General features: G+C 40.3%; 1 protein-coding gene across 1 annotated transcript in view; it reads left to right on the forward strand.

Annotated features, from left to right (window-relative positions):
• ZNF804B (zinc finger protein 804B) overlaps positions 1–24417 on the forward strand; it is a 355486-nt gene extending 331069 nt beyond the window's left edge. The window contains exons 3-4 of the mRNA XM_030550506.1: positions 14244–14374; positions 18011–24417. Of these exons, the coding sequence (XP_030406366.1) occupies positions 14244–14374; positions 18011–21674 (3795 nt within the window). The 3' untranslated portion in view covers positions 21675–24417. The remainder of the gene's footprint in view (positions 1–14243; positions 14375–18010) is intronic.
• The last annotated feature ends 168 nt before the right edge of the window (positions 24418–24585 follow it).

Genomic DNA, 24585 nt, shown 5'->3' on the forward strand with positions numbered 1-24585 from the left:
TAATGGCTGTGCACACATGCATCACCTCAACCCCCATGGTGGACTTCCCATCTCCAAACTGATTTGTAACTGACTGGTAGAAGTCTGGAGTTGCCAGCTTCCACAAAGTGATCGCCACATGCCTTTCCACTGGTAGGGCAGCTCTCATTTTGGTATCTTTGCACCACAGAGTGGGGACGAGCCCCAGAGAGTTTGAGGAAGGTAGCTTTGCACATATAAAAGCTCTGCAGCCCCTGCTCATCATCCCATAGCTGCATCACAATCTAATCCCACCACTTGATGCTTGTTTCCTGAGCCCAATAGTGATGGTCCATGTGTGCAGCTGCTCTGTGAATGCCGACATCAATCTTGAATTGTTTCTTTCCATGGCACACAGCAAGGCAGGCAACACGGACTCCCGTTCAGATTTGCAGTTCATGAAATACTGTACGATCAGTTTTGTTGTGCTCATTACACTTATCACAAGACTGGTGAGCAGTGGAGGATCAATAATTTCAGACAGAGATGGTGGGAGAAAAGTTCACAGGGGCAGATGAAAAATGGTGAAAAACATAGTCAGAAGCCCTTGGAATTATGGGCTAGAGAAAAATGCATCGTGGAGCGGTGATCCCCCCACAATGATGCACTGCCATCCATTCCCAGAACTTCTAGTGGGAGAAGGTGGTGATTTACACAGTGGGATAGCTACTCACAGTGCACTACTCTCTCTGTCAGTACTAGAAAACTAACTGTGGATGTGCTCCGCCGACACAAGGAGCATTGTGTGAACATGCAGAAGTGATGTAATTACAGTGGTTTATGATCGTCGATGTAACGCAAGTCAACTTAACTCTGTAGTGAAGATATAGCCTTGCCTCTTGCCTCTGAGCAGGGATGAAAGTAATATTAAACGCTTACCAGTATGGGCCCCTGGGCAGAAGGGGTGGGGCGGGGGGGTCAGCCTCCCCCAGCCAGCCCATCCGCGCTGCCTGGCCTGCACCGCCCAGGGCTCTGGTGGTGATTTAAAAGGGCTCGGGGCTCCGGCCACTGCTGTGGGTCCTTTTAAATCGCTGGCCCCGGGCAGCTGCCCCTTTTGCCCTCCCCTGTCGGTAAGGTCCCTACTGGCAGGGCCGCAGATGGGGAGCAAAAGGGGTAGCAAAGGAGGGGCCTTTGCCACAGCAGTGTTTTAATGTCGGCTGCATACAGGCCGGTACCGGCTTCTTACCAGTATGCCATACAGACCCATACCGGCCTACCATCACCCCTGCCTCTGAGCAAAACTCAGTTCTCTCAGCAGGCCCTGTGATCCTCTTTTCTTTTCTGGCTTTGCAGTCACTTTCACTCATACTATTTGAGTACGAATTATGTCAGACATTCAGCTTCTCTAGATCAATAGGTGGCATGGGCCAGATTCCGATTTCCACCACTCTGAAGATAAATCAGGAGTAACACCATTTAAGTTTAACTAATCCAAATCTGATCCTGTATGTGCACACTGAGAACACTCTGTCTTCCAATTAAAAGTAAAATAAATTGTCCTGGAAACTGATAACAAACATTAACTATGCCTCAGCACAGGTATGCAAAATAGCAAGTCTCATTACAGTATATCTACATTGGCCTACTAGCCAAGTGAAACACATAAGAATTATTTTAGCAAAATCTTCTAAGAAACCAAGACTATTTTTCATGCAATACTTCATCACTTCCAGAGTTCAGAGAGCTGCACAAGGTTATTATAAAGAGTTAAACCAATAATACACATACTAGCAATGACATATTGTTTCAGGAAATACAATGGTAAGATTAATAGAATTCAGCTGCCCTGTTTCTCCGTATCTAAGAATAACTTATATTATTCTGGCTCACCTAGTCAAAAGGCTATAAAGTCACTGTAACCGTGTTGAATCTGTGCTGGTGCATATTTTAAGGGGATTGTGGCTCTGAGTATATAAACTCACAATCTTTCCTTTTAATGATAGAGAATTCAAATTCAGGGCTAAGAAGCAAGTTACAAAGACTTCAGAAATATCATGCTACTGTATAAACAGAAGATTAATTTTAGATATTACCAAAAAGAACCTATTAGACAAGTTTTATTCTATTATTTGTTATAATAGAATAAAATAATAGAATAAAACTTGTCTAATAGGGTGTTTATGTCAACTGAAAGGCAAGGAATTTAAGAAGAGGCAAAACATATTGCAGAGCCACTAAACAGTTCTCTCTTGTAATATTAAAGATAGTTGTGTGTATGTTAAGGGCTAGATGTGCCTTTAAGGCACCACTCGTTTGATGATGAAGTTGTGCAGAGACACTCTGCTGGGGGAAGACCGGGGAGCATTCTGCCACAGAGAGAGACGTTGCCTCCCAGAGGCCCACACTAGTTCCACAGCATGAAGTGGGAGGAGTAATTTTCTACAGCGCTTTAAAGGGTGCAGCTTGCTCTCTGCTGAGTGAGTTGCTCCTGGGGTATTGGTGACGGAGGATCAGGTTGGTGGCAGTCTCTGTTTTTCTGAGCTGCTCAGACACAGGAAAATGGGGGGCTCCTTTCTCTTTTTTGGCAGATTTATAGGGAAAGACCTGGCTCTGGGCAGGAGTTGCATATTGCACTTTACAGCCTAACTTAATCTGTACGTAATGTGGCGCTGACTCTGTAGGTGCTCTGGGGCCAGAGCACCCACAAAAAAAAAATGGGTGCTCAGCACTCACTGGTGGACCCTGCCGATAAGCTCCTCTCCCTCCACCCCCGTGCCTCCTGCTCACCACTGATCAGCTGTTCAGTGGCGGGCAGGAGGCACTGGAGGATAGGGGGAGGATCGGGGGGGTAGGAAAAGGCAGACCAAGGGTGGGGTGCACTTGGAGAAGGGGGCAGAAAGGGGTGGGAAGAGGCAGGGCGGGTGTGGGGCCATGGGGAAGGGGTGGAGTGGTGGCAGGACCTGGGGCAGAGCAGGAGTTGAGCACCCCTGCGGAAATCAGAAAGTTGGCATCTGTGTGTACACCTGTACTTAAAGGGTTTCTGTGTATTGTACATGTCCTAGCTGCAACTCATATGAAAAAAAACACACCAAAGAAATCTCTCCTCCACTCAATAAAACCTTCAGTCACTCCATCAGGCAACAAAAACAATACCATGTGACCTACAAGATCAAGCATAAAGAACAAATTGCAAAAGGCCAGTCCCCTAAGCGATATTTGCAGTAAATGAGCAATTCATGCGCTTAAATGTGTTTGCCTTCACAAAAAGGAAAGGGGCTAGTTTAATTAATACATTGTTCACTGTGCAGGAAGAATCCTATTGTCTATGTTTTTTCAGAGGGCAACACTTCTGAATTGAGGAGCAAGGTGGGTGGGAGGGAATGGGGCAAAAAGAGGGAAAGGGCACAGAAAGCAAAGGAGGTAAGGTAAGGAGCAGGAGCTGAATGAAGTTTTTCAAAAATGAATCCATAAATGAAACCAGCATTTTTGTTAATCAGTGCAATGCACTGAGGAGAATGCTCAGAAAGTTGGTCAAAAGGTCAAATCAGGACGTTGGAAGAATACGTCATTATTGAATTTTCCTTGCAAGACTGGGACATCTGTTCATCTTTTTTCTGAAATCAAGCCAAAGATTGGAATTTAAATTGTTACCCGAATTATGTACATATCAAGATTAAAATTAACAGATTATCATGCTAAACTTGCTGCCTCATGTGTACCTCCACCGGTGTCGAGCAGAGTACATTCATTAGATCAGATGGTAGAAAAGAACTGTAGATAAAAGGGTCAGAACTCATTCTCAGTTACTGAACTCATAGAAGCTGATTTTTAAAATTTACATTATTATTACAGAAGTGATGTACCTAAACACAACGGTAGCACAACTGATCATGACTTGATTACATTTGTTATGTGTAAACAGGATAAACCCCTAACAGCTATTTACTTGGTATTTTAAAAGTTCCAGTTTCACAAAGCTGAAAACAATTATGTGCAAAGTCACTTGAAAGACAGAATTTTAACAAAAAATGTGAATGATAATTTGGAACTGTTTAAGAATATTTTATTAGATGCCTAAAAAATGATAATCAAGAAAGGCCACACTGGTTAAAAAAATATTGACATGGCTTATGAAGTGAAGTAGCTATAAAAATTATATATGTATAAAAACAAACAAAGGGGAAATTGACAGTAATGAATATAAATCAGGAGCTGTGACAAAAATTGATAAGGGAAGCAAAAGGACACAAATCAAACTCTAAGGATTATAAGAAGTTTTTAGGTATATTAAAGAACAAAAGGAAGACTACCAATGGTACTGGTCCATTACTAGATGGAAATGGCAGAAATGCCAATAATAATAAAGAAAAGGCAAAAAAGTGTTCAATAAATATTTATGTTCTGTATTTGGGGAAAGCCAGATGAGGCAGCCATATCATATAATGATGAAATACTTTCCATTTCACCAGTAATTAAGGAAGATGTTAAACAGCAACAACTAAAGCAAAACATTTTTAAAATCAGCAAGTCCAGAGAACTTGCATTCAAGAGTTTTAAAAGAGCTGGCCAAGAACTTCTCAGGCTGTTACTGTTGGTTTTCAATAAGTTTTAGAACACTGGAGATGTTCCAGGGGACTGGAAAAAAAGTTCACATGCCAATATTTTAAGAGTATATACAGGACAACCTGGCTAATTATAGACTTATCAGCCTGACATCAATACTGGGCAAAATAATGGAAAGGCTGATACGGACTGAATTAATAAAGAATTAAAGGAGGGTAAAGGCTATATGTTTTGTTGATAAGATGATCGTGTTGGTGAAATATACTGAGACTTCTGTAAGACTCACCACATGATGTTTATATTAAGAATCTAGAACAATACAAAATTAACATGATACACATTACATTGATTAAAAATGGCTGATGGATAGGTCTCAAAATGTAATTGTAAATGGGGAAAAATCAAGTGGGTGTATTTCTAATGGGGTCCTGCAGGAGTTGGTTCTTGACCTTATCCTAATTAATATTTTTAATAATGACCTTAAAGAACATGTAAAATCATTACTGATAAAGTTAACAAATTACACAAATATTGGGGAGTGGTAAATAATGCAGAGGACAGGTCATTAATACCGATAGATCTGGATCACTTGGTAGGCTAGGCATAAGCAAACAATATGTATTTTAATACAGCCAAACATAAAGTCATACATCTAGGCCATACTTACAGTTGACTCTGAAAGGGAATTGGGGCTCAAGGTGGATAATCAGCTGAACATGAGTTCCCTCCCAGTGCAATGCTCTGGCCTAATGGGCTAATGCAATCCTTGAATGAATTAACAAGGAAATATCAAGTAGGAGTAAGGAGGATTATATTACCTATGTGTTTAACAATGTTTCAACCGCTACTGGAAATAACAAAAGCCTCCAGCAGATGGAGAGTGGCTGCAAAGGGGGCTCTTTTACCCCCAATGTCTGTTTACTTAAATGCCCAAGATTTGGCCTACAATGTTAAATGTTAAAACAACCTCTCAAGCTTATCAGTTCAAACCAACACACTTTTGGCTGCTGAATTGGCCAGTTTATCCTGTTGTCAATCTTCCTGCCAAATGACTCTGCTTGAAAAGCACCACAACCCCAAATTCCTTGCTGGTGGTAGACAGTAAATGAATGAGTGAATTTCATATTTAATTCTTCTAACAAACCTGCAATGCTTGCAATCTCTTCTGAACCAGTAACCTCTCCTAGACAAGAAACCAAGAACATTCCATTCACTAGATTGGACCTGGCATTTTCATCCTTGTTAACTGTAAGATGCAGCAGAAAGTGGATATTACCACTTCTTGTGTCTGTAATTAGCTGAAGTGGTGAAAGGCCATCCTGTGGGATGTGCTTAACTTGACGTTACTCCTCCGTGCTATTTTCCTGTTCACCTCTCCCCAACCTTGTTTCTCTTTGCCGGATGCTCAAATGTTGGATGTAAGGAAGCAATAACCAAAAATAAGAGAGACCCCATTCTACAAGGAGGAAGAACTGGCTGAATCCCTCTCAAGGGACAAATCTATTCTGTGGCCCAGCCTGTTAGTCTACAACGGAATCTGGCTCAGAGACACTGGAAGAGACTGTTCTTTACTGCCAAAATGTTTTTACAGCGTAAGGGGGCAAGACTGAGTGGTTCTACTTAGCTGCAGCTTTCAAAGAGAGCAGGAATCAGAGAACAATACCAATGATGGGATGAATCACCCCTTTAATCTTGCCAGCGTGGGACTTCTCCACAAGCCAGACACAGAGGCAGACAAAACTCTCACTTCAGTGAAGTTTTAATACATCAACTGCTGCAGTGAAAGCCTACATCATGATAGCTACTACTTATAGGCATAGGCGGCTGTTGAAACTATTCTGTGAGGGACTTCCCTCTTCACTCAGCCTGTAGTGGTAGCTCCTGTCCCATGAGCCAGGCATCAGTATGCTCCCTTTCCCCAAGTCACCCCTTCTCCCCCTATCCTCTCAGGATCTCTACCCTTCCCCCAGGATTTGGCCCCACTCAAGAGAATCTCATCTTGATTCCCAGTGTGGAGACTTTACTGTCTGCTCTGCGCCAGCCCTGTCTCCTCCTTTGTGGAACCCCCTGGGATCTCACCTCAGAAAAGTGTCTTCCATTCACCTGCTGGGACGCCCTGGACACAATACCTCCCCTTCTCCTGTGTTCCACTCCATATATGGCTACTGAGCCTCCCTGCCTGGTGGATCTGCCACAGCTGGCACTTTTCAAACTTCAGCCTTCCCAGGAAGCATCACTCAGAAGCCAGTACTCTCTCCCATGACTGAGGTATTAGCGCCATCTGTGGGGAATCTGGCACACAGACGGCACCCTCGCTGCACCAATGCCCCATCCTGCCCCCTTCCTGGCACTGCTGGACATGGGGCTTTCACCTGCTGAGCTGGACAGGTGCACGTGGATGGATGGCTCAGAAAATGACAAGGCAGAGATAGATGTGGTGCGGGGAAGGGATGAGCCCCGTCTGGACCCAGCCACCTACCGCCTATGCTTATAGGACTCTGGTTGCCTGGGAAAACAAGTTACACAGTTCTTTGAAGGACAAGTGTATCAAGTGATTTATCAAAAAAAAAAATCACCCTGGCCTCCTTTTTCATTGCAGATACCTCTTTTGACACAGATTTTCATAGAATATCAGGGTGTGAGGGGCCCTCAGGAAGTCATCTAATTCAGCCCCCTGCTCAAAGCTGGACTAATCTCCAGACAGATTTTTACCCCCATTCCATAAATGGCCCCCTCAAGGATTGAATTCACTACGCTTGGTTTAGCAGGCCAATGCTCAAACCACTGAGCTATTCCTCCCATCGCAAGGGAGATTAAGAGCCATAGCTTCCCATTTGGTATTGCTTAAACCTCTATGGCTGAGGAATTACCAACTCCTACAAGAAAAACTCTCTTTTCAAGAAAAGTTAAAGTGGCACAAAAAGCTTTTTTGGTTTGTTTATGCCAATCAAGACAATTCTTTCTTCCCTACACTCTAACACAGGGAAGAAGCGATTCCTCCAGAAGTACATCCACATCCACACAGACCACTAGAGTATTCCAGAGAGCTCTTCAAATACATTAACAATGCTTCATGACTCCAGCCCTCTCCCGCTACTCAAAATTCTGTCTCGGGTCTGGAGCAAACTTCATTTGTTTTCTGTTGACATTTAAACATGCAGCAATGGTCAGGTACAGAAGCTAAGCAAGAGTGGGAGGGTATGAATAACTCCACTGAGGTTCAGTAGCTACCACAGGACTCTTCTAAGGACATATTCTCTCTCTCTTTCTCTCTCAAGATTCATGGGAGCCACTGTTCAGGAAATTCCAGAATTCCAGAATGCCCCACCCCCAATAAAGAGCTGAACACCTGTGTGAGCATCCATATGAATTTCTTAGTACTGTATTATTCCCTGTCAACGATTACTTTCTTAGTGGGCATAATATTGGCAAGGCATATACCCGAGTGTTCACTTTTATTAGTAAGAAAGTAATTCTGCACCATCCATCGTGATAATGTGGTTCTTCAAACATCTTTGGAATTTTTTCTCAAATTGAATCTAACGTCCCACCAATCTCATGATGTAGTTTTACCTTCCTGCTTGTCCTGTAACAGAATATCTGTAGGTGAAATGGCATAAGCTAGACGTTAGGATGAAACTCAGAATGTATATGAAATATAGAAGTGTTAAGGAAGAGTAAGAGTACATTTATCTCCCTTCATCTGAGGTTCAAATGCAGGGAGACTTTGAAGGCCACCATAATTAAGTGGATAAGGTCCTGCATTAAAAAAACATAATAAATTGTATATTCTCATGGCTTCTGGGATCTCGGCCCATATCAAGAGACTATGGAAGAAATATGCAAGGCAGCAACTTTGATACTGTGGTCCTCATCTCATTCAGCAGGATGGGTTTCCAGGGCATGGTTGACAATTGAGTTCTTCTTCCTTCTGCTATCACTTAGTACTATAACCAGTACGTTTCTTTTGTGAGAGTACATGCTTTCGTTTAAACTTTCCATGTAACAATTGCCTATCTGCTAAGGTTGACTGTACTACAATCTACCACACAATATATCACTACCACACATTTAAAGTAATCTGTGGTAGTACTTTGTTACAATTAAAACAAATGAAAAATTATGCATTAATTTTTAAGTTACATTTCTCATGTTTAATTCCTGTATGTAATAGCCTTTCAGTTTTATTTTTAGAATGTCAGTTGCCATGGTGAAAGCAAATTCCTCATTGCTGTTTCTCTCTCCCTGCCCCTCCCATTGCTTAGACAGCTAATACTGTAAGCTTCAGACACAGAGCCTAATTATGTTCTGTAATAACTTTATCATATTCATTTGATGGTTTGTAGTTTGAAGTTAATTTGCAAATAATGTTATTGGTTCCAATATATTCTTCTTATAGTTTAGAGCCATTTAAAGGAATACAATTATTGAAAAGCATGTTGTCTTTTTAATTTTCAGTGTTTAACTCATGTACGATGACCTTGTTTAGAAGACACTGATCCAGCTTTTGAGCGAAGTAATCAGTATGCTAAAAAGTAAAAACATATATGGCTTTGTATATAAAACCCACGAATTTGCAGATTCATTTTCAAATATGATAATCTCATTGTACGTGACAGGCCAAATTCAGCCAACTGCTGCATAAAGTGGGAGCACTTCCCATGTTTATTTCTGGGCTAGCAGCGGATCATAAAATGATGAATATTACTAGGATAGATTGGGAGTAAACTGATAAAAACTAAATGTAAGTGACAAAGTAATAGAATTTGCACTAATTTACCATTTAGCATTAAGTGGATATGGAAAGTGCTGTTTTACCTCTTCTTTGCATCACTGTAACTCCAATGTCAATAAAGTTACCTCAGATTTACATCAGTGTAAATGGGGAACTGAATTTAGTCCTCACTGAATAACTTATATCACCATTTATGCCACTTCTGTATTGATTTGGCCTGACATCTCAAGGACAGGTGTATGCAGAGGCTCAATCAAACCTGTTTGGAACATGATCCAAAAGTCATCCCTAGCAGTGTAGTCAAAGAGATAGTCAGCTTCCACCCCAGCATTGTGCTCCCTTAGTCCCTGAACCTCCAGAGAGAGTGAGCACTGAAGGCCAGAGATCCACCCCCAGGGGCAGGGAGGCGAGGGGTAGGGAGCAGGAGATCAGATCTTCCCCACACCTTGTAATGAAGGGTATCCTTGCAGGAGTTTAATACAGCCTTTCATTTTTCACAGCTATTATCATTTGTCATATTTATACCCTTGAAATGCTGATTCTGAAAATGTACTTTGAAAAACTGGCCCTTCTTCTGCACACTATATGAACAGGGTAAAAGATCTCTCTCTCTCTCTCTCTCTCTCTTTCTCTCTCCTCATTTTTTTCCATGACACATGCCAAAACCATAAAATCATACATTTTACTTGTTTGTGGCGCTGTTGTAATCAATATAGGGCTGCAGAAGTACAGACAGCAGTTAAACCACTCATCTGCAGTATGAGGAATAAAACTCAGGACTTTAACTCCTACCAGATAGGACCCTACTACTGCAGCTAAAGGAGAACTAGCACTAGCTGTTAGCAACATTAGGACTTCTATCTTTTCTTCAGATGATTCGCTAGAGAGCAACAAACACTTGTGCAGGCTGGACAGAGAGGCACTGACACACATACATCTAGCCAGAGCTTTGAACTTTGATGCACTTCACATAAGAATGGTGAAATTCCAGTTAAAGTTTTATACAATCAGGTCCATGTAACTTTAAGGCAAGATCATTGCACTGTGTCCACTGTCTTACAGAATAAAAAGGTCCTCAAGACCGGCTTGGGAGACTTTTTGTTTTTACTTGGACTGTGAGATATAATCTGAATGTGAATCTATGCGTCTGATTCTTCATTCACGTACACCTGTGTAACTGCACTGACATAAATGGAGCTATTCACCAGCTATTACACACAGTAAGTGGAGAATCAGTATGCATCAGCTTCTAAGACTAAGAGTATTAGATATAGCTGCAACATAACTAAGATGTGTTATCATTCATATTTTTCCATAATAGTGAATATTTTTCCTTTTATTTTAATATTCCATGCTTATATAACAAGAGTAACTTTCATTATGGCAGCCATCTTTTCAATGTTGTAAACGTTCAACACAAAGGAAAATTTTAAATTAGAAAAAAAAAGATAAACAGATTTTTTTTAAATCTATAATTCCTTGGTAATGCTACTTGTAGGAGATATAAGTGAAAGCATTAGCTCTATTAAATGAATCCTAATTTATTACACATATCTAAATGTAGATGCCAGTTAAGCACCTAATTATATGAAAAATGCAACTGTACATTTAAATAGATATTAATTGCCAGGTTCGCCTGTTTGGTTCAATGCTCTCACTTAGGTACACAATTATTTTTCTGTTGTTCAGCACCACCATGCATTCACATGCATGTCAGTATGGTTGTACATGTCATTAGCATCAGTAGGTTACAGAAGCAACTGGACTATGCAGGCCCATTGTTCTACAAATATAGTCCACACATTTAATTGAGATGACCATATAATGACTGTGCTGTGCCACTGCAAGTTTTTGTTTTGATGAGTTGAGAAAGATTCTCTCTGTCAACCTGGTACGTGCTTCTAAGTTTTGGATTTCATCTCTCATGGATGAGTTCTTAACTACCTGTCTATTGTAGCTGTATTCTTTGTGTTCTTTTTCCTATTTCATTGACACTTACTGTATGCCATTAGAGAGCAAAAATACAGTTAGGTGTTCTATTCTTAGTGCTGGTCCATTTGCTTTGTTGATTATAATCCTGACTGTCAAAGAAGTGAAATGGCACCACTCTTCAGTACCTGCTTCCACAGTACTAGCTTTCACATTGTTCTTTGTTTCCTTGACAGGTAGAAACTGTTTCTGTTTCTCCTCATGAATACTGTATGTGTGCCACTGAGCAACTCATGGTAACAGCTGAAATTCAGCAAGTGTCACCAAAGGACATTTTTCAAATGTGTTTCTTTGCCCTTTCTTCAAGTAGAACAGGTTAATAAGAATAAGGGCTACTTGCACTGTTCTGTGAGAATGAGATCTTCATTGTTTGAATAACGTTATGTTCTTGTTAAGTTTAGAGAGATGTCAGAAAAATTTGGTTTTCATTTTTTTCTAATCCATTTTACAGTTTGGTCTGTAAAATATTGTTAAAATGGAAGTTGCTTTCTTGGGTTAAAAAAAATCTTGTTTTCCCCATTAATTTGTATTATTGTAAATTGCAGAGAGTGAGAAGTGTTCAGAAAAGAAGGGCACCTCAGGATACCTGTGCCAAACTCCAGTTGGGAAATGGGGAACAAGCATGGGGGAACAGGGAAATCTAAGAAAGTGTGTGAAAAGTACATGGTTAGTTTTCAAGAAATTGAAAGCTTAATTCATTATTTTAAATAGGGATTAGCAGATGTGCAATTTCAATATCCAGTCCTCTGAAGTACTGAGCACTAGAACTGGTAAAACAATTTCCAGGGGAATGCTTTCCCAGTAGAAGATTCTGATCCCACAGAATAGAAAATGTTCCATGTGAATGTGTCGATTCTGTCAAAACTTTTAATGGACAGCCGGCGGGCCCAATGCCCCAACTCCCATGGCAACTGCCTCTCAGGGCTGCCCAACGGCCCAAGAAGCCAGAACCCTTGAGAATTGAACAGCACAGGGAGGCAGCTGCCTGGCAAGTCAAGCAGCTGGAAGCAAGCTGACAATTTCCATTTTGGTTCACCCAAAAGGGAATTTTTTAGAATGTTTCTTCCAGTGAAAAAAAAATCAATTTTTGCTAGTTCTTCCCAATTTGGAATGAAATGTTTATCCAAAAAATCCAAATTTTCTATGGGAAGGAAATACCGTTTTCCAGGCAGTTCAACTGAGCACCATCAAGTTCTACTAAACATGACACCCCATAGAGACAGATAGTCTCTATGTCTGTCCTAGAAAGTCAATTGGACTTAGGCTCCTAAGTCCCTGACGTCACTTCTGATAAAGGTATTTTGTTAACTAGGGCACTTAGGCCTTGCAATGCTGAGTAGAGCAATGTCCAAATGCCTTTAAAAATCTAGACCCAAATGTGACCACTGCAGTGATGTCCATCCAAGAACAAAAAGAGGGTGGAATGATAGCTCTGAAACGTGTGAATTGCCCCATTTTTCTTTATGAGATGTTTATTAATATGCCCAGTTACAATAATTTAAATGTCAACATTGTTAACCAATTCATTTCTGTTCAAAGTAGGTAAGAAAAGAAAGGAAAGATCATATTATGAGAATGCGCACAACCTACTGTGAGGGCTGGCTGATGTCTACTAAAAAAATACATCCTGTTAGAAAATGTGTTAATCAGCTAACACAGGGATCGGCAACCTTTGGCACGCGGCCTGCCAGGAAAATCTGCTGGCAGGCCAGGATGGTTTGTTTACCTGCAACATCCACAGGTTCGGCCGATCGCAGCTCCCACTGGCTGCGGTTCACCATTCTAGGCCAATGGGGGCTGCGGGAAGTGGCGTAGGCTCAGGCATGTGCTGGCCGCCAAACATGTTAGCTGCTCATGGATAAACCATGGGGGGATTTTTTGAGACATTTGGCAGGGCTTGATTTGTGGGTGGAGGTTGGAGGAGAGCTACTATATTTTCCCCACCTTTTGTTAGATGTCTCCAGGTGGTGCTCTGTCCTCCACAACTTTTGGTTCAGATATACTCCATTGCCAGTTGAACTTGACAGTTGTTGGCAACCAGTAAAATCTGTGTATGGTGCATTGCAACTACAGTAATAGAACCCATCAGTCAAAGCCTTATCACCTATTATTTAGATGGGCTACTTGGCTTCATATCAGAGCTACTTATAAATGGGCACTGCAGCCTATGAGTCTCAAAGATTTTAATTAGCTCTAAGCTAGACAATCATCATATTCCCTAAGAACGCAGTCATCATTTTCTTGTGCTGAGTGCTTCTTTCTTTTTTTCCAACAGTATCACCTGTGCAAAACTTCATAATTAAAATATTAACATTGGGGAACTAAAGAATTCAAAGAACCTATATAATATGGCTTCATTATACATTGCTCAGCATTAATTCTCTGAAATCTAGGCATAACATACACAGAAATGTTGTGAATTTGTTCATAAGATGTTTAAGAAACCCGACGAAATAGTTTGGCCACCTCTTTTCTCCCTTCAGTTACAACGGGGATTTTAAATACTACACATGCATGCACACACACCTATTCACGAGTATATATATCCCCACACAAATACCTCTATACCACATATTATATTATGTACAAACACACGTGAGTTTATACAAGTAGATTTATATGTATTATGGATTTAATCCTGATCTGTTTGAAGGCAATGGCAAAACTTCCACTGAATTCAACTGGGCCAGGATTTCACTCTGCATGTGTGTGCATAATATTCATATATATAATGTACATCCATCCATAAGTGGATGTGCACATGTGTGTGTATCTGCATCTAATGTAAGCCTGTCTGAGACCAGCCATAAATAGTTTGGTTGTTTTGTCACATCAGATGAAAATAGTATTTTGAATCTTCACTGGAGATACTATTTTAAGCACATTTTTATTATATCTTGTTGCACATTGCCTTCAGCAGGAGCACAGGAATGTAGTAAGAATAAATGCAGTTGCTCTGTACATATTTAATATTTTCCCTTTTACTCCTTTCACACAGCGACTGAAAGATTTAAAACAAAGGGAATTTGCTCGAAATGTGGCTTCAAAGTCATGGAAAGATGAGAAGAAACAGGAAAAAGCACTCAAGCGGCTCCACCAGCTTGCTGAATTACGGAAGCAGTCTGAATGGCAAGTATTTGAAATTTATGTTACGTTTTAACACTCTCTTTCCTCATTCCCAGAAGAAATCTCTAACTTTTATTCCTGCTTTCTATAATGTACAGAGATCACATATACTGTAACCCATTTTTAGTTATCACAGACTCCAAATATTCCTATTCTGAAAACCATAAAATTGAAAGTCCCTGAATGAATTACTTGGCATCTGAAGGTTTTGTGTTTTTCTCCCCTGTAGCCTATTAATCTAATCTCTTCTGAATTGTGTGATTTGAAGACGATTTTACAATATCAGCATTTTATCTTATTAAAATTGACCTGAATAGACAAGTATAACTCTTAGTAATTTGTAGAGAGTGAAAGGAAAAGGCTAAATAGACCTTAATGTCTCTGTGTTGAATCTGCAACTTTCATTACTTTTAGTAGACTTAGGCTATTCAGGTAGTTTCTCCCTAGAGTAAATGACAGTATCATTGTGTGAATGAAAAACAGATGTAATTAGCTCAGTTAAATTTACCCAGTACTGTAGTTAAACTGATGATAATAATAGAGATACAGTACAATGTTTATACTAATAAACCTTTATGTTTGACAAATCTCTTTTTTGTTTAATGACACTTACATACACTAAAGGATTCAACAGAGTAGGTTGTTACCAGACCTCCAATTAATGTTAATCTGTGACCATAATGGGTTAATTAAACTGTCATTCTTATGTTAAAAACAAACCAAGATTTCAGCACAGTGGAAATAATAATATTCATGGTGTACTCTACAATGATTTCAGGCCAATGCAATGTTTTTGGGGTAAAAGGCTGAGGTTGTCACTTAGCTCTATGCATTAGAGCTAAGCAGAAAAAAAATAATTCTGTTTCATGAAAAACTTCAGGGTTTCAGAATCTGTTTTCTGTCTGATGGAGAACAATTTTCCTCATGAAAAAACATGAGTGCAAGAGCCCACAATAACCAATACTCCAGTAGGTAGGGCACTCACATGGGATATAGAAGATGCAGATTTCAGGTCCCGGCTCTGAACCAGGCTATGGCATCAGTCTCTCTCTCTTTCTTTGGCCCGTAAATATTCAATGACTTATACAAAGCAGATCAGCTCCAACAAGAGAGTTTTAGGGTACATCTACATGTTGAGCAGGAGCTGTAATTTGCAGTTTGAGGAGACACACCCACTCTAGTTCTTATCAAACTCAAGTGTTAAAAAAAGAATGTAGCTCCAGCGGCATGAGCACTGGGTCTAGCTGCCCAAGTATGTACCTCGTGTCTCAGACAGGATAGTACACTAGGCAGCCTGCCCTTGCCACTGCTTGAGCCGCTGCAGCGACACTTCTATTAACGTGCTAGCTCAATCAAAGCTAGAGTGTGTATGTCACCTCAGGCTGGAAATGACACCTCCCCTCAATGCACAGACGTAGAGTAAGAGACATTGACTCCATAGTCTGGTGTTTAGGGCATTAACGTGGGATCTGAGAGACCCTGCTCCAAATCAGGCTTCAATGAATGAGCATTTCCCATCAAAAAAACATTTTGATGAAAAAAATCCTGACTTGCTCTACTAAGAATGACTGCAGTGGAATAGTCTTCAGGTAAAGTTGGGTTTTCATACAACTTAATTAAATGAAATACACTTACCTGTGAAAAGGCTCTTTATGCCCTTCTACATCAGAGGGATAAACTGTGTGCCGTCCCCAGACAGACCGATAAGATAGGGAGATAAGGCCAACGTTGGGCTGGGAAGGAACCAATACATTGGCTTTGAGAAAGATCCTGCTACCCCTAACTCCTGATAGGGAGCAAAGAAAAGTAGTAGTTGCTATTTCTATTCACAGTGGCTGCAATAGGGCTGCATTGCTGCCCCCATGTTAGGTGTCATATTACCAGTTCTCAGTTGATCTGGGGAAAGGGTAGCCATAAACAGAGGTCCTGCTGTCACCAGAGTCACAACTAGTGCTTTGAAATGTATTGCAAGTTTCACAAGAGCTGAGCTCCCTATGGGTCTAAATGCTGGCTGACTCAAAGTTACTACTAACACATGCATGGATACATATCGATACACCAGCATCAGTAGGCACGTCTGTTCTGACCAGCACAGCACCCGGAAAAGAACACCGCCACTCACTGCACTCCCTAAGAGATTATTCTTGCATGACACACAAATAAATGGCATGGGGACGGCATAGGAGCTCTCATTGTTAAATGAGGGGCATATGCATACACGGCCCTGGAACATGCCTCTGATGCTAACCCAGAATTTTCCTTTTTGGCTCCAACTACCGAAGGCCTGCAGAGCCACCTCTCTTTAAGTGGCATGATAAGCATGACACTTAAGGGCTTTAAGTGGCATGAGAAGCAAAGCAAATCAATGGACTCTCCACACTCTCTCTCTACTCATACTTTTAGACACAGGTAGAATTTTTACCTGTCCTGAGTTAAAATATTTTCCAGTTTCATTCAAACTCTGATTTCATGTCAAAATGCTTGGCAGGGATGTATTATGTACTAGTTCTGCTACATTCCATTGATTGCAAGAACAGATATTTGTCTAGTAAAACTCATTTTTAAAGCATAAGTAAAGAGACCATTAATCCAGTGATCATATATGACTGATCTTGAATGCAAAACAATGCAGAGCAGTCATTCGTGTTCCCAGTTGGTCACTTCTTAGAAGGACAGACTGCTAGAATTCTGTGTCAAAGCTACCTTAGAATATCTTGAACTGAAAAGAAATACCCAGGAAGGCAAACTATACATTTAAATCTAAAAGGTTTGGGGAAAGGGGGGAAAAAGGCATACAAGGGAGTCAAATACAGGAGGAGGAGATGTGAAAATGACAGCCAAATACTGGTGGGTACTGAGACTAGTCTCGATCAATGCACATGTGTAATTGCCATTACCATTAATGGAAGTTGGCTGCATGCACCCAGGAGAGAACACATGTCCTTTTGTATCAAAAAGTGAGGGGAAAAGGTTAAAGATGAGATAATTTATAGAAAGGAAGTTAATGCAAAATACTAAAGTCTTATGGTAGCTTGGATGTGTTTTTTAAATATTTAATGTCTCTTTGAATGTTTCACAAAAGAACTGTGTTATAGAATAAAGTCCTTTATATTACAGACGAAAGAAAAAGAAGAGAGCATTAAAACATGTTAGCTCTGAAAGAATCACACTGAGTAATATACCTGAGAAAAATCCCTTTTCTCACTTGGGGCCCAATTCTGCAGTTCTTCCACATACAAATCTCCCTTTTGTTGGAGTTCTGCATGTGGCACTTCACAATTAGAACCTTAGTCCCTATGAAAAGCTGACCTAAATCATCACGGGCCAGAGTCTCATCTCAGCTGCACTGGTAACATAGTAACCCTACTAAAGCCAATAGAGTTTGCTCTGGATGTACAAAATGTGGCTATGTGCTCAGTTAAAATCATGTCAGTTACTGAGAATAAAGACTTTCTTGCTTTTTGAGAGGTGGGCTAGGCCGGGGTGAATTGCATTTATAGGATATAGACACAATCTAATAGCTTTCACTTTCAACAGCATTAATAACCCCCTCCTTCAACAGACTGATCATGAGAAATGTTAGTAATTTCTTGTTTCAATTATTTCATTAATCCATTCATTTTATTTCTTTATTTATAGCATCACAGGCAGCAGACCAGTGTTTAAAGCTCCCAGGCTGGTGGTGGAAAAGCAACAACTGCAAGAAGGAATTTTCATCGATAAAAGTGGCAGAATCACAGCAGGTACCAAGAGTGTGGTTCTTTGTGAAGGACAAAGTCGCTCCAGAAGCATGTTAGAGAAACAACAGGTGCTTACACTAAGCAGGCACCAATCGCATACTGAGAGACCCTGTTCGCTTGGAAATCAAGCCTCACAAGCATTCTCAGATGGCACCAATATTAGTCACAGGATAGGAGTTTCTTTTTCTTTCTCTAAAAAAGCCCAATTAAAGTTAGAGTCATCAGCATCAGTTTTCAATGAGAACACTGAAGAAGCATATGATGGTAGTGAATCTTCTAACCATAAAACAAAACAAACTCCTGAGGGCTGTCAGTCTTGCACAGTTTTGGGTGGGGATACAAAAGCAAGTGTGGACAGAGGATTAAATATCCTACAAGGTCAAATGGATATCATTGCATCAAGCAATACAGCAGCAAAAACTAAAACAGTAAAAGAAAATGAGATAAACAGCGATAAAGAGTTAGAAGAAATTGTCAACGCTCATCCTTCATTCTGCAAAACCAAAATGCAGCTTTCAAATTTGGATTTGACTGGTTCGATGAGAGAAACAGAACAAGAAGTTGAGTTGAATGAGACTGAGAAATTGCTGGAAACTCTCATTTCACCTCCAAACCAAACTACTAATCTTTCTACCCAGCAGAACCCTTACAAGCACAGTGATACCATGCTAAGTGACCTCTTAACGGAGTTCCCACCACAACACCCAGCTGAGCAGGGATATGCAAGTGAGCTGCATTACAATCCCAAGGTGGTCAAGACAGAGACATTTTCTGAGAGTTCAGGAACTGTGAATGGAAACACAGAAATGCTTCCAAATGAGACATTGGTTAATGAGATGAAGCCCAAAGCATTGCCGTTTCTTCATGTCCTGAGCAAAGATGGCAGCACTGCGCTTCAGTGGCCCACGGAACTTCTTTTGTTTACAAAAACTGCACCCTGTATCTCCTATGGTTGTAATCCATTATATTTTGACTTTCGACTTTCTCTAAACCACAGAGTAAACCACAGAGATCGTAACGAGCATGAAACAAACACAGAAAGGTGTAGTGAGCCCTCTACAAATATGAATGCAGAAGAAAATGAAACCTCAGGTTTAATAGAAGACAAGCAGATGTCAACAGAACAAGATAATCCGTCACTGAAACCAAAGAAGGTGAAAGTTTCCAAAATACATAACAAGGCCCAGCAAAAAGCTGATTCAGACACAGAGAAAGAAATGAATGGAAGTGGTCAAAAGTACATTTCACATTATTTGAATGAAAACATACCCAAAGTGCCTGCTTTCCTTGATGTCTCACAAAAGGATTATACAAGAGAAAGAAGTCTCCATGCCAGAACACCTAGGAGATCTTTAAAGCACCATTTGCATAGCTGTGAAAGAAGAACACACAGTGGTGGAAATGAAAGCATTTCCTTTTTGCCTTATGTGTCTAGGACTAAAAAGCATAAAACTGCAAAATGTGATTTAAGTTATTCTGAAGAAATACATGAAAACCAAAACAACTGCAAATCCATTCAAAACTGGCCTAGATGCAGCAGTGATGTAAGTGACAGTGGAAAAGATTCTATTGAAAGTTTCCTTAGTTATAAATCAAGTTCTCAAAGCAGGTATTCAGCAAATGAAGGGTGTGGAGGTTATACAAGATACTGGAGATTCTCATCCTCCCAAAAGTCATCCTCTGACAGACATTCTAGCTATTCTGACACTTCCATTAGCAGTACACCTAGCTATGTAAGTAGCTCCTTTAGCCACAGATCAAGCGATCACAGTAGAAGTCACTTGCTCTTTTGTTGTAAAAGAGAAAACAAGACAGTTGAAAGGCACAGACGTAAACACAGAAAGCACAACTGTATTTCCTCTTCTGATGATGCAGATGAGGATTACCTTTTCTACAGTAAAAGTCAAAGAACTAGAAACTGTACACAGAGGGATACAATTAAATATCAAAGACATTCAAGACGTAGAGATTTACACCATAGAGACAGATCAAAGCAAAGCAGAAATACACACCGACATTCTGGCAGAAAATACAGCAGAAATAGAAGATACCACAGCTCCAAAAGTTCTTCCACCAGACATTCAAGAAGCAGTGGAAGATCATCTAGTTGCAGAAGATCAACAGCCAGTAGTTCAGGATCCTTCTCAAAAGAAACAGTATATTATTTGACCAAAAGCAAGGAAGAGACAGAATGCTGTTACAGCACCGAACCAGGAAAAACAGAATCTACACATTTTGACTCACAGAATGTGAATTGTCAGTCAAAAAAATGTCATGTTGGCTCTTCCGAAAACTCAGCAAAAGACACAATGGAAGACAGAACATCATTGACAGCCAGGCTACTTTTAGAAAGAGTGCAATCCAAGAAAAACCAAGAACAAGCACACAGTTCAGAGGGATTTTCAAACTATTGTGTGATGGAATTGGAGGATCACTCACAAAGTCACTTTGCTAGTAAATTTCCATCATCAGTAGGTGACACAGCAATATTACCTATGCCTGAAAAAGCCCTAAATATAAGTAAAAAAGTTTTAACGAATGATGAAACCAGTTCATTAGAAAGCAGTGCAAAGAAAGACAATTTTGAAGCTTCACAGACAAATAATGTTACTCGTACAACAGTCACTAATTATGATAATTGTCTTTTTAAAGACATAATTCAAATAGGAATAGGCTATCAGGCTCCCAGCATAAAAACGAACACAGCAATAAAGGAACAATCAAATCTCTTAATTAGTGAAGTACAACCTTTTATGCAAAGCTGTGACCTGGTACCAAATGATTTCACTGGTGCTTTTCCTTCTAATAGATATTCTGTTGTTAATTCAGCAGAGACCAAAGAAGAAGTACATGATGTAAGCATGAACTTGCATCAAGTGGAAGGGAATGTAAACACTTATTGTGACAGTGCTATGCATAAGTGTGATGAAACAGAAAATGAGCTAGAAATATACAGGAAATCCATCTCCCCTCCTTTAACTCAACAGCCTATCACATTTTCACCTGATGAAATAGACAAGTACAGGTTACTTCAGCTGCAAGCCCAGCAACATATGCAGAGACAACTCCTGGCAAAGCACCTTAAAGTTTTGCCTGCCACAGGACCGTCTGCCTTCTCTGCAACACCAGCAGTTCATTCTGTTCCCAGTCAGCATCATGCTTCTGTCACCACAATCCACCGTACCCTTCTGCAACGCTTTGCGGTCTCCACTTCTGTACATCCCCATAGCAGCCATCTTTCCTTGACCAACATGCACCCACTCTCTGAATCATATTTCACTCCCATAACACTTTCCCCGTTAGCTCCAACCATCATTCCTTCCCACCCTACTCTATTGACAAGACGCCCACTGCATTTGCTCTCCACCACACCCATTCACCCTTCCTTTCTGACCCTCCCATCATTGCAACATACTGCATTTATCCCTACTTTATTCACTCCACACCTGAATGCAGCTGCAGCTGCTGCCCTACATCTGAATCCTTTAATGCATCCATTGTTCCAAGGGCAAGATCTTATCACCATTCTTGCTCTAGCTAGACCCAGCAGTTATCTGGAATGAGAGACGTTTTCAAGGTTTCTAGTTATTTAAATTAGCAAAACTATTATTCCTTTGCTCCAAAAAGAAATTTGAAGAAAAACTGGTATTTCATAATCAGTCACACATCCAAAGGGAAGTGGTAGGAGCACATCAGCAATATTTAAAAGTCAAGGAAAGTGACAGAATATGAATGTTGATTTAGTTTTCACACCACCAATGGCTTGTCTTTACTACCGGGGTAAGTCGATCTAAGTTATGCTACTCCAGCTACGTTATTCACGTATAACGTAGCTGGAGTCGATGTAGCTTAGGTCGACTTACCCCGGTGTCTTCACTGCGTTGCATTGATGGGGGATGCTCTCCGGTCAACTTCCCTTACTCTTCTTGGAAAGCTGGAGTACCGGGGTTGACTGGAGAGCACTCTGCTGTCGATTTAGCGGGTCTTCACTAGACCCGCTAAATCGATCCCTGCTGCATGGATTACAGCAGCATCAATCTCCCCATAATAGAAACAAGCACCATGTGAAAACTAAAACTAAAACTAGAAGGAAGCAGTAATGCTAACTTAGTTCTGCAGAGGGAATTAGAATTTTGGCAGAACTCAGTAGCTCTAAGTTTCAGTGGGGCTGGAGCTGGCCTTGAGATGTGGGGAACTGTACCTGACCCCCGGATGCTTTGTTTTCTCCCCTGCCAAGCAGAGCTCTAGAGAATCTTGCCCAGATAATCTATATATACTTTTCCCAAAAAAATGTGTACCCCTTCTCAGAAAATGTTTGCTGGAAATTATAATGTTGCGTTGGTCTCAGCGAGGCTCAACATCAACATAGATACCTTTTACAAATAATTCTCTGTATGTGGTCTTTGGTTAGGGAACCAGAATTTCACCAGAAGGGCCAAATTCTTCCTCTGTCCTATGCAGCACCACTGAAGCGAATGGGTATAATGCAGAGCAGAACTGACAACTGTAGTGGAAATCTCTCAGCAGTATGAAATAAAACTGGACTGAAAAAAAAATTGGTAAAAATGAACATGTAATGAAGTTCCCAACATAATTTCCAGAATTCTCAAAGTACAAGCTAAGGCTGTGATTCAGCAAGGCACTGAACCATGTGCCCAACCTTCAAACACATTAGAAATTTTATTGACATCAATGGGAGTACTCATATACGTAGAGTTAGCTCTGTGCTTCAACGGAGCCTCGACTGATTATATTTTATGGTGGTCTAATACTCAACACTGGATACTCTGTATGAAATGAAGTTCTTGACTGCTGTTAGAGTACAACTATGCCTGTCAATATCACTGGCCAACAAAACAGCTGACAGATTATACCTGTTAATTTGGATTTAGTGCACAGTTGATATTCTGCACTCCCAGAATTAATTCCCAATACATATAATAGCAAAGTTTTGAGGAATTTGATTTCATGATATTCAGTTAGCTATAGAAAGAGAGGAAAGTAGCTGTGGTTAGAATATAGCAAGTTTTTAAAGCAAAACCTATAATTGATTTTTTAACTTGGTTTTTATCAACCTGAAATGAAAATAATGTAGTCACAATCAAATAAAATTGCAGATTCAGATGAATTCTGCAGAGTGGCCTAGACCATAACATTCAATTGTGGTCAGTATTTCTGGATGCTCAACTCAGCTCAACTAATGCTTGATTTTCAGAGATGTTGAGAGACAGCTGATCCCCTCTGAGAGCTGATCCCCTCTGAAAACCTGGCTTTAGACACTCTGATTGGGCACCCGAATTAGTAGACATATTTGAAACTGTTGGATTAATTCTATAGCTACCACAGTTCCATGGGCATGTTACAGCCTAATAAGACAAGTTCCCTTCCCCAAAGAGATTACAATTTAAGAGGCCAATCCAGCATCCATTAAAATCAATGCAAGTGATTCCATTCTTTCAGAGTTAGTTTGGGACTTATTTAGACAACACACTGACAAAAGGAGGGGAAGGGGGAAAATGATAATCTGAGCGACTGGGGGCTGGGAGAATCAACAATAGTTTTGTTTAATTTTTAAAATTCCATAATCTCCAAAACAAGAGAGGTAGATGGGCTATTGGTTATAGAACTTTAACAATGGTAGTTATAGAGTGACTTAGGGATGACATGTCAAACTGGGTCTAGGAAGAGCTTGTGGCATATGGATTATCAGGGAAGGACAGTGGGCAGCTATTAAAAAGACAAACATTTTAAGTGACCACATCCAGTGATATCTGAGATACCACATTCATTTACTACACAATCACTAAACTGGAAATTAGTGTGATATCTCAGATGTCACTGTGGTTACTCTTGGCAAATGTTGACATTTTCGGCCCTGATCCAGCAATGCACTTAAGCCTGTGTTTAAGTCTGTTTCTCTTTAGTAAAGTAGCTATGCAGTTAAAATTTGCTAAGTGCTTTGTTAACAAGGCTGGGCTTAAATGTTTGCTTAGGTGCTTGATTGAATCAGGCCTTACTGACTATCACAGTGCTTCACAGTGCCCCAAATGTGTTATGAGTATAGTAAATTTAAAATCAAACCAACAAATTTAAATTAAACCATCTGTGGTTTAATTTAATCGGAACATAATATTTTGTAAAAAACAGACAAGGTATAAAAATACCTCACCACCAATAATAATCAGTTATATATATGGGTTTCAAACATGAATTAAGCGTATTAAAGAAGATGCAGAAGTTAATATCAGTCAGCCCCTACCCCCATGTAAGTATAAACCAGGGGTAGGCAACCTATGGTAGGGGTGCCAAAGGCGGCACGCAAGCTGATTTTCAGTGGCACTCATACCGCCTGGGTCCTGGCCACCGGTCCGGGGGACTCTGTATTTTAATTTAATGTTAAATGAAGCTTCTTAAACATTCTGAAACCTTATTTACTTTACATACAACAATAGTTTAGTTATATATTATAGACTT

This window comes from Gopherus evgoodei, chromosome 2 (assembly GCF_007399415.2).
Source record: "Gopherus evgoodei ecotype Sinaloan lineage chromosome 2, rGopEvg1_v1.p, whole genome shotgun sequence".
In the NCBI taxonomy this organism is placed as follows: Eukaryota; Metazoa; Chordata; order Testudines; family Testudinidae; genus Gopherus; species Gopherus evgoodei.